The 14,736-nt window shown below is 45.0% G+C and overlaps 1 protein-coding gene across 2 annotated transcripts in view; it reads left to right on the top strand.

The window, feature by feature from the left end:
* Positions 1–14,736, top strand: part of LOC122926705 (immunoglobulin superfamily member 1-like) — an 81,909-nt gene that overhangs the window by 31,148 nt on the left and 36,025 nt on the right. For both annotated transcript variants that reach the window (XM_044278174.1, XM_044278175.1), the window contains exon 2: positions 10,083–10,118. In XM_044278174.1, coding sequence (XP_044134109.1) covers positions 10,083–10,118 — 36 coding nt within the window. The remainder of the gene's footprint in view (positions 1–10,082; positions 10,119–14,736) is intronic.

Genomic DNA, 14,736 nt, shown 5'->3' with positions numbered 1-14,736 from the left:
GCCCTCCTCATGGCCGCCAGCCAGGTACATAAAGAGCTGATGCTCTCAGCATTAATTAATGTAGGTGCATCAGACACTCCTGAACGCAACTGTATTGCCATCCTAAGGATTATGATACAGTTTCCCTACTGTGTCGTGGGCTGCAGAATGTTGTGCTGCACTGTGGTATTTGGTTCTTCTGGGGTGGTATTTTGCTCTGTACTACAGTATTGCTGGTCTCCCCCTACTTCTGTTGTCCCTGTCTTCTGTCAATTTGGACCTTCTTACAGTATGGGGTCACATTTTTTTTTTCAGGGCCACTTTAACCACTTCAGCCCCGCTAGGTGAAACCCCCTTCATGACCAGAGCACTTTTTACACTTCGGCACTACACTACTTTCACCGTTTATCGCTCGGTCATGCAACTTACCACCCAAATGAATTTTACCTCTTCTTTTACCTTTTCTTCTCACTAATAGAGCTTTCATTTGGTGGTATTTCATTGCTGCTGGCATTTTTACTTTTTTTGTTATTAATCAAAATGTAACGATTTTTTTGCAAAAAAATGACATTTTTCACTTTCAGCTGTAAAATTTTGCAAAAAAAACGACATCCATATATAAATTTTTCGCCAAATTTATTGTTCTACATGTCTTTGATTAAAAAAAAATGTTTGGGCAAAAAAAAAAAATGGTTTGGGTAAAAGTTATAGCATTTACAAACTATGGTACAAAAATGTGAATTTCCGCTTTTTGAAACAGCTCTGACTTTCTGAGCACCTGTCATGTTTCCTGAGGTTCTACAATGCCCAAACAGTAGAAAACCCCCACAAATGACCCCATTTCGGAAAGTAGACACCCTAAGGTATTCGCTGATGGGCATAGTGAGTTCATAGAACTTTTTATTTTTTGTCACAAGTTAGCGGAAAATGATGATGATTTTATTTTTTTTATTTTTTCTTACAAAGTCTCATATTCCACTAACTTGCGACAAAAAATAAAAAATTCTAGGAACTCACCATGCCCCTCACAGAATACCTTGGGGTGTCTTCTTTCCAAAATGGGGTCACTTGTGGCGTAGTTATACTGCCCTGGCAATTTAGGGGCCCAAATGTGTGAGAAGAACTTTGCAATCAAAATGTGTAAAAAATGACCGGTGAAATCCAAAAGGTGCAAGGTGCACTTTGGAATATGCGCCCCTTTGCCCACCTTGGCAGCAAAAAAGTGTGACACATCTGGTATCGCCGTACTCAGGAGAAGTTGGGGAATGTGTTTTGGGGTGTCATTTTACATATACCCATGCTGGGTGAGAAAAATATCTTGGTCAAATGCCAACTTATAAAAAAATGGGAAAAGTTGTCTTTTGCCAAGATATTTCTCTCATCCAGCATGGGTATATGTAAAATGACACCCCAAAACACATTCCCCAACTTCTCCTGAGTACGGCGATACCAGATGTGTCACACTTTTTTGCAGCCAAGGTGGGCAAAGGGGCACATATTCCAAAGTGCACCTTTCAGATTTTGCAGGCCATTTTTTACACATTTTGATTGCAAAGTACTTCTCACACATTTGGGCCCCTAAATTGCCAGGGCAGTATAACTACGCCACAAGTGACCCCATTTTGGAAAGAAGACACCCCAAGGTATTCCGTGAGGGGCACGGCGAGTTCCTAGAATTTTTTATTTTATGTCACAAGTTAGCGGAAAATGATGATTTTTTTTTTCTCTTTTTTCCTTACAAAGTCTCATATTCCACTAACTTGCGACAAAAAATAAAAAATTCTAGGAACTCGCCATGCCCCTCACGGAATACCTTGGGGTGTCTTCTTTCCAAAATGGGGTCACTTGTGGGGTAGTTATACTGCCCTGGCAATTTAGGGGCCCATATGTGTGAGAAGTACTTTGCAATCAAAATCTGTAAAAAATGACCGGTGAAATCCGAAAGGTGCACTTTGGAATATGTGCCCCTTTGCCCACCTTGGCATCAAAAAAGTGTCACACATCTGGTATCGCCGTACTCAGGAGAAGTTGGGGAATGTGATTTGGGGTGTCATTTTACATATACCCATGCTGGGTGAGAGAAATATCTTGGCAAAAGACAACTTTTCACATTTTTTTATACAAAGTTGGCATTTGACCAAGATATTTTTCTCACCCAGCATGGGTATATGTAAAATGACACCCCAAAACACATTGCCCAACTTATCCTGAGTACGGCGATACCAGATGTGTCACACTTTTTTGCTGCCAAGGTGGGCAAAGGGGCACATATTCCAAAGTGCACCTTTCGGATTTTGCAGGGCATTTTTTACACATTTTGATTGCAAAGTTCTTCTCACACATTTGGGCCCCTAAATTGCCAGGGCAGTATAACTACCCCACAAGTGACCCCATTTTGGAAAGAAGACACCCCAAGGTATTCCGTGAGGGGCATGGCGAGTTCCTAGAATTTTTTATTTTTTGTCGCAAGTTAGTGGAATATGAGACTTTGTAAGGAAAAAAGAAAAAAAAAAGAAAAATCATCATTTTCCGCTAAATTGTGACAAAAAATAAAAAATTCTAGGAACTCGCCGTGCCCCCCACGGAATACCTTGGGGTGTCTTCTTTCCAAAATGGGGTCACTTGTGGCGTAGTTATACTGCCCTGGCAATTTAGGGGCCCAAATGTGTAAGAAGTACCTTGCAATCAAAATGTGTAAAAAATGGTCTGCAAAATCCGAAAGGTGCCCCTTTGCCCACCTTGGCTGCAAAAAAGTGTCACACATCTGGTATCGCCGTACTCAGGAGAAGTTGGGGAATGTGTTTTGGGGGGTCATTTTACATATACCCATGCTGGGTGAGAGAAATATCTTGGCAAAAGACAACTTTTCCCATTTTTTTATACAAAGTTGGCATTTGACCAAGATATTTTTCTCACCCAGCATGAGTATATGTAAAATGACACCCCAAAACACATTCCCCAACTTCTCCTGAGTACGGCGATACCACATGTGTGACACTTTTTTGCAGCCTAGATGCGCAAAGGGGCCCAAATTCCTTTTAGGAGGGCATTTTTAGACATTTGGATCCCAGACTTCTTCTCACACTTTCGGGCCCCTAAAAAGCCAGGGCAGTATAAATACCCCACATGTGACCCCACTTTGGAAAGAAGACACCCCAAGGTATTCAATGAGGGGCATGGCGAGTTCCTAGAATTTTTTTTTTTTTGCATAAGTTAGCGGATATTGATTTTTTTTTGTTTTTTTCTCACAAAGTCTCACTTTCCGCTAACTTAGGACAAAAATTTCAATCTTTCATGGACTCAATATGCCCCTCACGGAATACCTTGGGGTGTCTTCTTTCCGAAATGGGGTCACATGTGGGGTATTTATACTGCCCTGGCTTTTTAGGGGCCCTAAAGCGTGAGAAGAAGTCTGGAATATAAATGTCTAAAAATGTTTACGCATTTGGATTCCGTGAGGGGTATGGTGCGTCCATGTGAGATTTTATTTTTTGACACAAGTTAGTGGAATATGAGACTTAGTAAGAAAAAACAAAAACAAAAACAAACAAAAAATTTCCGCTAACTTGTGCCCAAAAAAATGTCTGAATTGAGCCTTACCGGGGGGGGGGGGGGGGGGTGATCAATGACAGGGGGGTGATCAATGACAGGGGGGTGATCACCCATATAGACTCCCTGATCACCCCCCTGTCATTGATCACCCCCCCCTGTAAGGCTCCATTCAGACGTCCGCATGATTTTTTACGGATCCATGGATACATGGATCGGATCCACAGAACGCATGCGGACGTCTGAATGGAGCCTTACAGGGGGGTTATCAATGACAGGGGGTGATCAGGGTAATCAGGGTGATCACCCCCCTGTCACTGATCACCCCCCCTGTAAGGCTCCATTCAGACATCCGCATGATTTTTTACGGATCCATGGATACATGGATCGGATCCACAGAACGCATGCGGACGTCTGAATGGAGCCTTACAGGGGGGTTATCAATGACAGGGGATGATCAGAGTGATCACCCCCCTGTCACTGATCACCCCCCCTGTAAGGCTCCATTCAGACATCCGCATGATTTTTTACGGATCCATGGATCGGATCCACAAAACGCATGCGGACGTCTGAATGGAGCCTTACAGGGGGGTTATCAATGACAGGGGGTGATCAGGGTAATCAGGGTGATCACCCCCCTGTCACTGATCACCCCCCCTGTAAGGCTCCATTCAGACATCCGCATGATTTTTTACGGATCCATGGATACATGGATCGGATCCACAGAACGCATGCGGACGTCTGAATGGAGCCTTACAGGGGGGTTATCAATGACAGGGGGTGATCAGGGTAATCAGGGTGATCACCCCCCTGTCACTGATCACCCCCCCTGTAAGGCTCCATTCAGACATCCGCATGATTTTTTACGGATCCATGGATACATGGATCGGATCCACAGAACGCATGCGGACGTCTGAATGGAGCCTTACAGGGGGGTTATCAATGACAGGGAATGATCAGGGTGATTACCCCCCTGTCACTGATCACCCCCCCTGTAAGGCTCCATTCAGACATCCGCATGATTTTTTACGGATCCATGGATACATGGATCGGATCCACAAAACGCATGCGGACGTCTGAATGGAGCCTTACAGGGGGGTTATCAATGACAGGGGGTGATCAGGGTAATCAGGGTGATCACCCCCCTGTCACTGATCACCCCCCCTGTAAGGCTCCATTCAGACATCCGCATGATTTTTTACGGATCCATGGATACATGGATCGGATCCACAGAACACATGCGGACGTCTGAATGGAGCCTTACAGGGGGGTTATCAATGACAGGGGGTGATCAGGGTAATCAGGGTGATCACCACCCTGTCACTGATCACCCCCCCTGTAAGGCTCCATTCAGACGTCCGCATGATTTTTACGGATCCATGGATACATGGATCGGATCCACAGAACGCATGCGGACGTCTGAATGGAGCCTTACAGGGGGGTTATCAATGACAGGGGGTGATCAGGGTAATCAGGGTGATCACCCCCCTGTCACTGATCACCCCCCCTGTAAGGCTCCATTCAGACGTCCGCATGATTTTTACGGATCCATGGATACATGGATCGGATCCGTAAAAATCATGCGGACGTCTGAATGGAGCCTTACAGGGGGGTGATCAATGACAGGGGGTGATCAGGGAGTGTATATGGGTGATCACCCGCCTGTCATTGATCACCCCCCTGTAAGGCTCCATTCAGACGTCCGTATGCTTTTTGCGGATCCGATCCATGTATCCGTGGATCCGTAAAAATCATACGGACGTCTGAACGGAGCCTGACAGGGGGGTGATCAATGACAGGGCGGTGATCAATGACAGGGGGGTGATCAGGGAGTTTATATGGGGTGATCATGGGTGATCAGGGGTTTATAAGGGGTTAATAAGTGACGGGGGGGGGGGTGTAGTGTAGTGTAGTGTGGTGTTTGGTGGGACTGTACTGACCTACCTGAGTCCTCTGGTGGTCGATCCTAACAAAAGGGACCACCAGAGGACCAGGTAGGAGGTATATTAGACGCTGTTATGAAAACAGCGTCTAATATACCTGTTAGGGGTTAAAAAATTCGGATCTCCAGCCTGCCAGCGAACGATCGCCGCTGGCATGCTGGAGATCCACTCGCTTACCTTCCGTTCCTGTGAGCGCGCGCGCCTGTGCGCGCGCGTTCACAGGAAATCTCGCGTCTCGCGAGAAGACGCGTATATGCGTCCAGGAGGAATAAAGCAACCACCTCCCGGACGCATATACGCGTACAGCGGTCGGGAGGTGGTTAACCTCTTCAGGACACATGATGTACTGGTACGGCATGTTGTCCTGGAACTTAAGGACACATGACGTAGCGGTACGTCATGTATAGTTATGATCACCGCAACCCGGCGGGCGGAGATCGGAAACCGGTGCCTGCTTAAATCATTGACCCCCCCGTGTCGGCAATTCACCTGTGGTTTGCGGCTTTCACCTGTGGTGGCGGCGGTGATTGGAGGGGCCATCGGGTCCCCATGCGGCTATAGGGGGGACCCGATGGCATGGAAGGCAGCGCGATCTTCCGGTGACGAGCCTGTGAGATCCAGGCCGGAAGCTGTATGAGTAATACTCACTGTATTACTCATACAGCCAATGCATTCCAATACAGAAGTATTGGAATGCATTGTAAAGGATTAGACCCCCAAAAGTTGAAGTCCCAAAGTGGGACAAAAAATAAAGTTTCCCCCCCAAAAATTTAAAGTTTCAAGTAAAAAAAACAAAAACGTAATTTTCCCCAAATAAAGTAAAAAACAATTGGTAAAAAATAGGGGGGGGGGGGGGGAGTATACATATTAGGTATCCCCGTGTCCATATCAACCGGCACTATAAACATATCACATGACCTGAACACCGTAAAAAAATAATATAAAAACTATGCTAAATAAACCATTTTTTTGTCACCTTACATCACAAAAAGCAAGCGATCAAAATGGCGTTTTCCAACTAAAATAGTACCAATCTAACGGTCACCTCATCCTGCAAAAAATGAGCCCCTACCTGAGACAATTGCCCAAAAAAAAAAAAAATATGGCTCAGAATATGGAGACACTAAAACATCATTTTTTTGTTTGAAAAAAGATGTTATTGTGTAAAACTTACACAAATAAATTTTTTTTTTACATATTAGGTATCACCGCATCCGTATCGACTGGCTCTATAAAAATATCACATGACCTAACCTCTCAGATGAACACTGTAAAAAAATTAAATTAAAAACTGTGCTAAATAAACAATTTTTTGTCACCTTACATCACAAAAAGTGTAATAGCAAGTGATCAAAAAGTCACACGCACCCCAAAATAGTGCCAATCAAACCGTCATCTCATCCCACAAAAATAATACCCTACCCAAGATAATCGCCCAAAAACTGAAAAAATTATGGCTCTCAGTCTATGGAAACACTAAAACATGATTTTTGTTTTGCTTCAAAAATGAAATCATTGTGTAAAACTTACATAAACAAAAAGAAAGTATACATATTAGGTATCGAAGCATCCGTAATAACTTGCTTTATAAAAATATCACATGATCTAACCCCTCAGGTAAATACCGTAAAAAAATAAAAAAACGGTGTTAAAAAAGGCATTTTTTGTCACCTTACATCACAAAAAGTGTATTAGCAAGCTATAAAAAAGTCACATGCACCCCAAAATAGTGCCAATCAAACCGTCATCTCATCCTGCAAAAATCATACCCTACCCAAGGTAATCGCCCAAAAACTGAAAAAATTATGGCTCTCATTATGGAAACACTAAAACATGATTTTTTTTGTTCAAAAAAAGAAATCATTGTGTAAATTTTGTAAAAATTTTTTTTTGCAAATAACGAAAAATAAAAACGGTGCCAAAACTGCTTTTTCTTGTTACCTTGCCTCACAAAAAGTGTAATGTAGAGCAACCAAAAATCATATGTACCCTAAACTAGTACCAACAAAACTTCCACCCTATCCCGTAGTTTCTAAAATGGGGTCACTTTTTGGGATGTGGTGTCAAAAAAAACTGTCCAGCAAAATCTGCCTTCCAAAAAACAAAAGGCATTCCTTTACTTCTGCGCCCTACCATGTGCCCGGACAGCAGTTTACGGCCACATATCAGGTGTTTCTGTAAACTACAGAATCCAGGCAATAAATATTGAGTTTTGTTTGGCTGTTAACCCTTAGGCCTCTTTCACACGACAGTATGTCCATTTCAGTGTTTTGCGGTCCGTTTTTCACGGATCCGTTGTTCCGTTTTTTGCTTCCGTTGTGGTTCCGTTTCCGTTCCGTTGTTCCGTTCCGTTTTTCCGTATGGCAAATACAGTATACAGTAATTTCATATAAAAAATTGGGCTGGGCATAACATTTTCAATAGATGGTTCCGCAAAAAACGGAACGGATACGGAAGACATACGGATGCATTTCCGTATGCATTCCGTTTTTTTGCGGACCCATAGACTTTAATGGAGTCACGGAACGTGATTTGCGGCCAAATATAGGACATGTTCTATCTTTCAACGGAACGGAAAAACGGAAGTACGGAAACGGAATGCATACGGAACACATTCCGTTTTTTTTGCGGAACCATTGAAATGAATGGTTCCGTATACGGACCGTATACGGACCGCAAAAAACGGCCCGCAAAACGGAAAAAAAAAACGGTCGTGTGAAAGAGGCCTTAAATTGTATCTCTATTTTCCATTAATTCTTGTGGAACACCTAAAGGGTTAACAAAGTTTGTAAAATCAGTTTTGAGAACCTTGAGGGGTGTAGTTTCTTAGATGGGGTCACTTTAAATGAGTTTCTACTCTAGGGGTACATCATGGAGGCTTCAAATGTGACATGGTGTAAAAAACAGTCCAGCAAAACCTGCCTTCCAAAAACCGTATGGCATTCCTTTTCTTCTGTGCCCTTCCATGTGCCCGTACAGCAGTTTACGACCACATATGGGGTGTTTCTGTAAACTACAGAATCAGGGCCATAAATATTGAATTTTGTTTGGCTGTTAACCCTTGCTTTGTAACTGGAAAAAAAATATTAAAATGGAAAATCTGCCAAAAAAGAACAGCAAAATGTAAATGCCAGGGCAGATGTGATCAATTCATGCAGGATTGAGGAGGGTAGGTTAAAACTTAGGTGCAGCAATGCAAGCCAGAAGAGTATTCAATTAACTGATTAGAGATTGTATTGTTTGTAAATGGCTAGGTGGTAACCTGAAAAACTGCATAGCTATTAACATTGAACACTGAATAAACAATTAGTTTCTGTAGCTCACATGGCCACACAATTCTCATAACGCGCAGCTGCATATTGCCCCCTTTATACTTGCATTACCCATAAATTCTGGAGCATGTTTTCTGAATAAGTATGGTGCCACTCTCTTGTTAGTTCTCCTGGAAATATATAAATTGACAACTAGGCGTAACCTAATAATAGGGGCATGTCCTACACACTCCATTCATCTATTAGTTCTGACAGTGTTAGGCCTTAGTCACACATCTGTGTCTGTTTAACATCAGTTAAAGAACAGTTAGTATTTCATCCGTTAAAATATCTGTGAAGGTTCCATATTCGATCCATGTGCTCCTTTTTTGTCCTCCCTGTATCATCCATTTTTCTACATGCACCGCTAGGCTGGGGTAAGAGGGCTTTTTCCTAGCGTTTCCTAACAACAGTCAATGAAATATGGAATGAATACTGATGACATGCGCGTTCTGTCCGTGGTTTTCAATGACCTACAGAATTCTCTTGGCATTTAGTCTGCAAAACGTACCAACGCAGTGCATATGTCCACTGCTTCTCTACTGATCCACTGTTGGTGTAAAAACAAGAATATGTGAATAGACACAAAAATCATACATTCTATGGATTAGGTAGAAGGTAATTTCCAGGTGTCAATGTAATTATACATTTCCAGAAGGAATAACACAAGCAGCACAACCAGAGTTCTTGTTATTTTAGGGGTATAAAGTATTCATTAAAACAGACAGAAGAGAAAAAAGGTTCTCTTTAAAATGCAACTTTGGTCATAAAATACCTTTATAATTGTTGCTATATTAAGGGTGCCGCTGTACTAGTCTGAAATTAACTTTCTAGGAGCCCAATTGTGAACAAGTAATACATAAGTTGAAGAACTAGGAGAAATACTATTGACAGTCGGCATAGGAAATATGTACATAATGCACATACATAAAAATCTATACACATACTATATAAAATACAAATGGAAAAAAAATTCTAATTGAATTATGACTTATTTTCCTGAACAAACAGAAAAGTTTTATTTTATTACTTCTTCATATAACATTTCATTTTTAATGCAACCAGAGCCACGATATCGAATTGAAATTATACAGCTTCTCCTCATAGTCCTATCTTCTGGCTAGTTTTGTTGGATTTATCTCCTTTTTTCTGTCCTAAGTGACAAATGAAAGATTTCTCTCTTTTCATTCATCCATCTGAATTGTCATTTTTCACGTAGGTTTTATATGTTATCATACATTCAAGTATGAGTTTTTTATGTATTACAAACCAATATAAAGATCAATTTCTTATGTTTTAGGTTATATTTTTGTGAGAACACGGAGTGGTGTACTTGGTAAGTAGCATTAAAAAAAAAGTTAACTATATATGATGTGAGTGGACTGCCTTTTTGGACATTTGTGCTGTGTTCATGCGCCAAGCTCAGAGAGGGCCTATAGACCAACTGTATTGACCGACCACAAGTGTATCATGACTGGTATCATAGTGGTTGTTTAGGGACACAGACCACTCTCAGTTCACTAACAGACACCCCTTGATTAATAAAGTCATCATGCAGTGACAGATTAATTAAAGGGGTTTTCCAACTTTTTTATGCTGATGACTCAAGATAAGCAAATTTTTCAAAAATTGGATTAGGCGTGCTCGCCAAATTTTTCGAAAAAATTAGATTCGATATGAATTTATTTGGGCAGTTAGGGGGCCAAAACTGACCAAATTACTCAAGTATAAACTCAGCCTTACAGGTCGATGTTAGCGTCAAGAAGAAGTACACTCCTTTTACACTGTCGTCAGCTGATTCCAAATAGATGTCGCTTAGAGCCCCCCCAACAGAGTGGAGATGGTGTCAGCAGTAAGTATCATAAGTAGAGTTGAGCGAACACCTGGATGTTCGGGTTCGAGAAGTTCGGCCGAACTTCCCGGAAATGTTCGGGTTCGGGATCCGAACTCGACCCGAACTTCGTCCCGAACCCCATTGAAGTCAATGGGGACCCGAACTTTTCGGCACTAAAAAGGCTGAAACAGCCCAGGAAAGGGTAGAGGGCTGCAAAAGGCAGCAAAATGTAGTTAAATCCCCTGCAAACAAATGTGGAAAAGGAAATGAATAAAAATAAAAATAAAATAAATAAAAATTAACCAATATCAATTGGAGAGAGGTCCCATAGCAGAGAATCTGGCTTCATGTCAGCAGAGAATCGGTCTTCATGTCATAGCAGAGAATCAGGCTTCACGTCACCCACCACTGGAACAGTCCATTGTCATATATTTAGGCCCTGGCAGCCAGGCAGAGGAGAGAGGTCCCATAACAGAGATTCAGGCTTCATGTCAGCAGAGAATCAGTCTTCATGTCATGGCAGAGAATCAGGTTTCACGTCACCCAACATTGGAACAGTCCATTGTCATATAATTGAGGCCCCGGCACCCAGACAGAGGAGAGAGGTCCCATAACAGATATTCAGGCTTCATGTCAGCAGAGAATCAGTCTTCATGTCATAGCAGAGAATCATGCTTCACGTCACCCACCACTGTAACAGTCCATTGTCATATATTTAGGCCCCGGCACCCAGGCAGAGGAGAGAGGTCCCATAACAGAGAATCTGGTTTCATGTCAGCAGAGAATCAGTCTTCATGTCATAGCAGAGAATCAGACTTCATGTCACCCAACACTGGAACAGTCCATTGTCAGATATTTAGGCCCCGGCACCCAGGCAGAGGAGAGAGGTCCCGTAACAGAGATTCAGGTTTCATGTCAGCAGCGAATCAGTCTTCATGTCATAGCAGAGAATCATGCTTCGCGTCACCCAACACTGGAACAGTCCATTGTCATATATTTAGGCCCCGGCACCCAGGCAGAGGAGAGAGGTCCCATAACAGAGAATCTGGTTTCATGTCAGCAGAGAATCAGTCTTCATGTCATAGCAGAGAATCAGGCTTCATGTCACCCAACACTGGAACAGTCCATTGTCAGATATTTAGGCCCCGGCACCCAGGCAGAGGAGAGAGGTCCCGTAACAGAGATTCAGGTTTCATGTCAGCAGCGAATCAGTCTTCATGTCATAGCAGAGAATCATGCTTCACGTCACCCACCACTAGAACAGTCCATTGTCATATATTTAGGCCCCGGCACCCAGGCAGAGGAGAGGTTCATTCAACTTTGGGTTGCCCCGCAATATAATGGTAAAATGAAAATAAAAATAGGATTGAATGAGGAAGTGCCCTGGAGTACAATAATATATGGTTAAGGGGAGGTAGTTAATGTCTAATCTGCACAAGGGATGGACAGGTCCTGTGGGATCCATGCCTGGTTCATTTTTATGAACGTCAGCTTGTCCACATTGGCTGTAGACAGGCGGCTGCGTTTGTCTGTAATGACGCCCCCTGCCGTGCTGAATACATGTTCAGACAAAACTCTGGCCGCCGGACAGACCAGCACCTCCAAGGCATAAAAGGCTAGCTCTGGCCACGTGGACAATTTAGAGACCCAGAAGTTGAATGGGGCCGAACCATCAGTCAGTACGTGGAGGGGTGTGCACACGTACTGTTCCACCATGTTAGCGAAATGTTGCCTCCTGCTAACACGTTCCGTATCAGGTGGTGGTGCACTTAGCTGTGGCGTGTTGACAAAACTTTTCCACATCTCTGCCATGCTAACCCTGCCCTCAGAGGAGCTGGCCGTGACACAGCTGCGTTGGCGACCTTCTGCTCCTCCTCTGCCTTCGCCTCGGGCTTCAACTTGTTCCCCTATGACATTTGGGAATGCTCTCAGTAGCGCGTCTACCAACGTGCGCTTGTACTCGCGCATCTTCCTATCACGCTCCAGTGCAGGAAGTAAGGTGGGCACATTGTCTTTGTACCATGGATCCAGCAGGGTGGCAACCCAGTAGTCCGCACACGTTAAAATGTGGGCAACTCTGCTGTCGTTGCGCAGGCACTGCAGCATGTAGTCGCTCATGTGTGCCAGGCTGCCCAGAGGTAAGGACAAGCTGTCCTCTGTGGGAGGCGTATCGTCATCGTCCTGCGTTTCCCCCCAGCCACGCACCAGTGATGGGCCCGAGCTGCGTTGGGTGCCACCCCCCTGTGACCATGCTTCATCCTCATCATCCTCCACCTCCTCCTCATCCTCGTCCTCCAGTAGTGGGCCCTGGCTGGCCACATTTGTACCTGGCCTCTGCTGTTGCAAAAAACCTCCCTCTGAGTCACTTCGAAGAGACTGGCCTGAAAGTGCTAAAAATGACCCCTCTTCCTCCTCCTCCTCCTTCTCCTCCTTCTCCTCCTGGGCCACCTCCTCTTCCATCATCGCCCTAAGTGTTTTCTCAAGGAGACACAGAAGTGGTATTGTAACGCTGATAATGGCGTCATCGCCACTGGCCATGTTGGTGGAGTACTCGAAACAGCGCAACAGGGCACACAGGTCTCGCATGGAGGCCCAGTCATTGGTGGTGAAGTGGTGCTGTTCCGCAGTGCGACTGACCCGTGCGTGCTGCAGCTGAAACTCCACTATGGCCTGCTGCTGCTCGCACAGTCGGTTCAGCATGTGCAAGGTGGAGTTCCACCTGGTGGGCACGTCGCATATGAGGCGGTGAGCGGGAAGGCCGAAGTTACGCTGTAGCGCAGACAGGCGAGCAGCAGCAGGATCTGAACGCCTGAAGCGCGAATAGACGGCCCGCACTTTATGCAGCAGCTCAGACATGTCGGGGTAGTTGTGAATGAACTTCTGAACCACCAAATTCAGCACATGCGCCAGGCAAGGGATGTGCGTCAAACCGGCTAGTCCAAGAGCTGCAACGAGATTTCGCCCATTATTGCACACCACCAGGCCAGGCTTGAGGCTCACCGGCAGCAACCACTCATCGGTCTGTTGTTCTATACCCCGCCACAACTCCTGTGCGGTGTGGGGCCTGTCCCCCAAACATATGAGTTTCAGAATGGCCTGCTGACGTTTACCCCGGGCTGTGCTGAAGCCTGGGGCCCAGCTGCCACTACATTTACCCAGTGTGCAGTTAGGGAGATTTAGCGTCCCTGGCCGTTCTTACTGGTCCACGTATCTGTGGTTAGGTGGACCTTTCCACAGATGGCGTTGCGCAGTGCACACTTGATTTTATTGGATACTTGGTTGTGCAGGGAAGGCACGGCTCTCTTGAAGAAGTAGTGCCGGCTGGGAACAACATACTGTGGGACAGCAAGAGACATGAGCTGTTTGAAGCTGTCTGTGTCCACCAGCCTAAATGACAGCATTTCATAGGCCAGTAGTTTAGAAATGCTGGCATTCAGGGCCAGGGATCGAGGGTGGCTAGGTGGGAATTTACGCTTTCTCTCAAATGTTTGTGAGATGGAGAGCTGAACGCTGGCGTGTGACATGGTTGAGATGCTTGGTGACGGAGGTGGTGCTGTTGGTGGTACATCCCCTGTTTTCTGGGCGGCAGGTGCCAACGTTCCTCCAGAGGCGGAGGAAGAGGCAGAGGCGGCAGCAGCAGAAGAGGCCGAGGCGGCAGCAGCAGAAGAGGTAGCAGGGGGAGCCTGAGTGACTTCCTTGTTTTTAAGGTGTTTACTCCACTGCAGTTCATGCTTTGCATGCAGGTGCCTGGTCATGCAGGTTGTGCTAAGGTTCAGAACGTTAATGCCTCGCTTCAGGCTCTGATGGCACAGTGTGCAAACCACTCGGGTCTTGTCGTCAGCACATTGTTTGAAGAAGTGCCATGCCAGGGAACTCCTTGAAGCTGCCTTTGGGGTGCTCGGTCCCAGATGGCGGTGGTCAGTAGCAGGCGGAGTCTCTTGGCGGCGGGTGTTCTGCTTTTGCCCACTGCTCCCTCTTTTGCTACGCTGTTGGCTCGGTCTCACCACTGCCTCTTCCTCTGAACTGTGAAAGTCAGTGGCACGACCTTCATTCCATGTGGGGTCTAGGTCCTCATCGTCCCCTGCATCGTCTTCCACCCAGTCTTGTATCCCTGACCTCC

The sequence above is a fragment of the Bufo gargarizans genome, chromosome 2 (genome assembly GCF_014858855.1).
Source record: "Bufo gargarizans isolate SCDJY-AF-19 chromosome 2, ASM1485885v1, whole genome shotgun sequence".
Classification (NCBI taxonomy): Eukaryota; Metazoa; Chordata; class Amphibia; order Anura; family Bufonidae; genus Bufo; species Bufo gargarizans.
The sequence above is the reverse complement of the archived record's forward strand: the minus strand, read 5'-3'. Positions and strand labels throughout refer to the sequence as shown.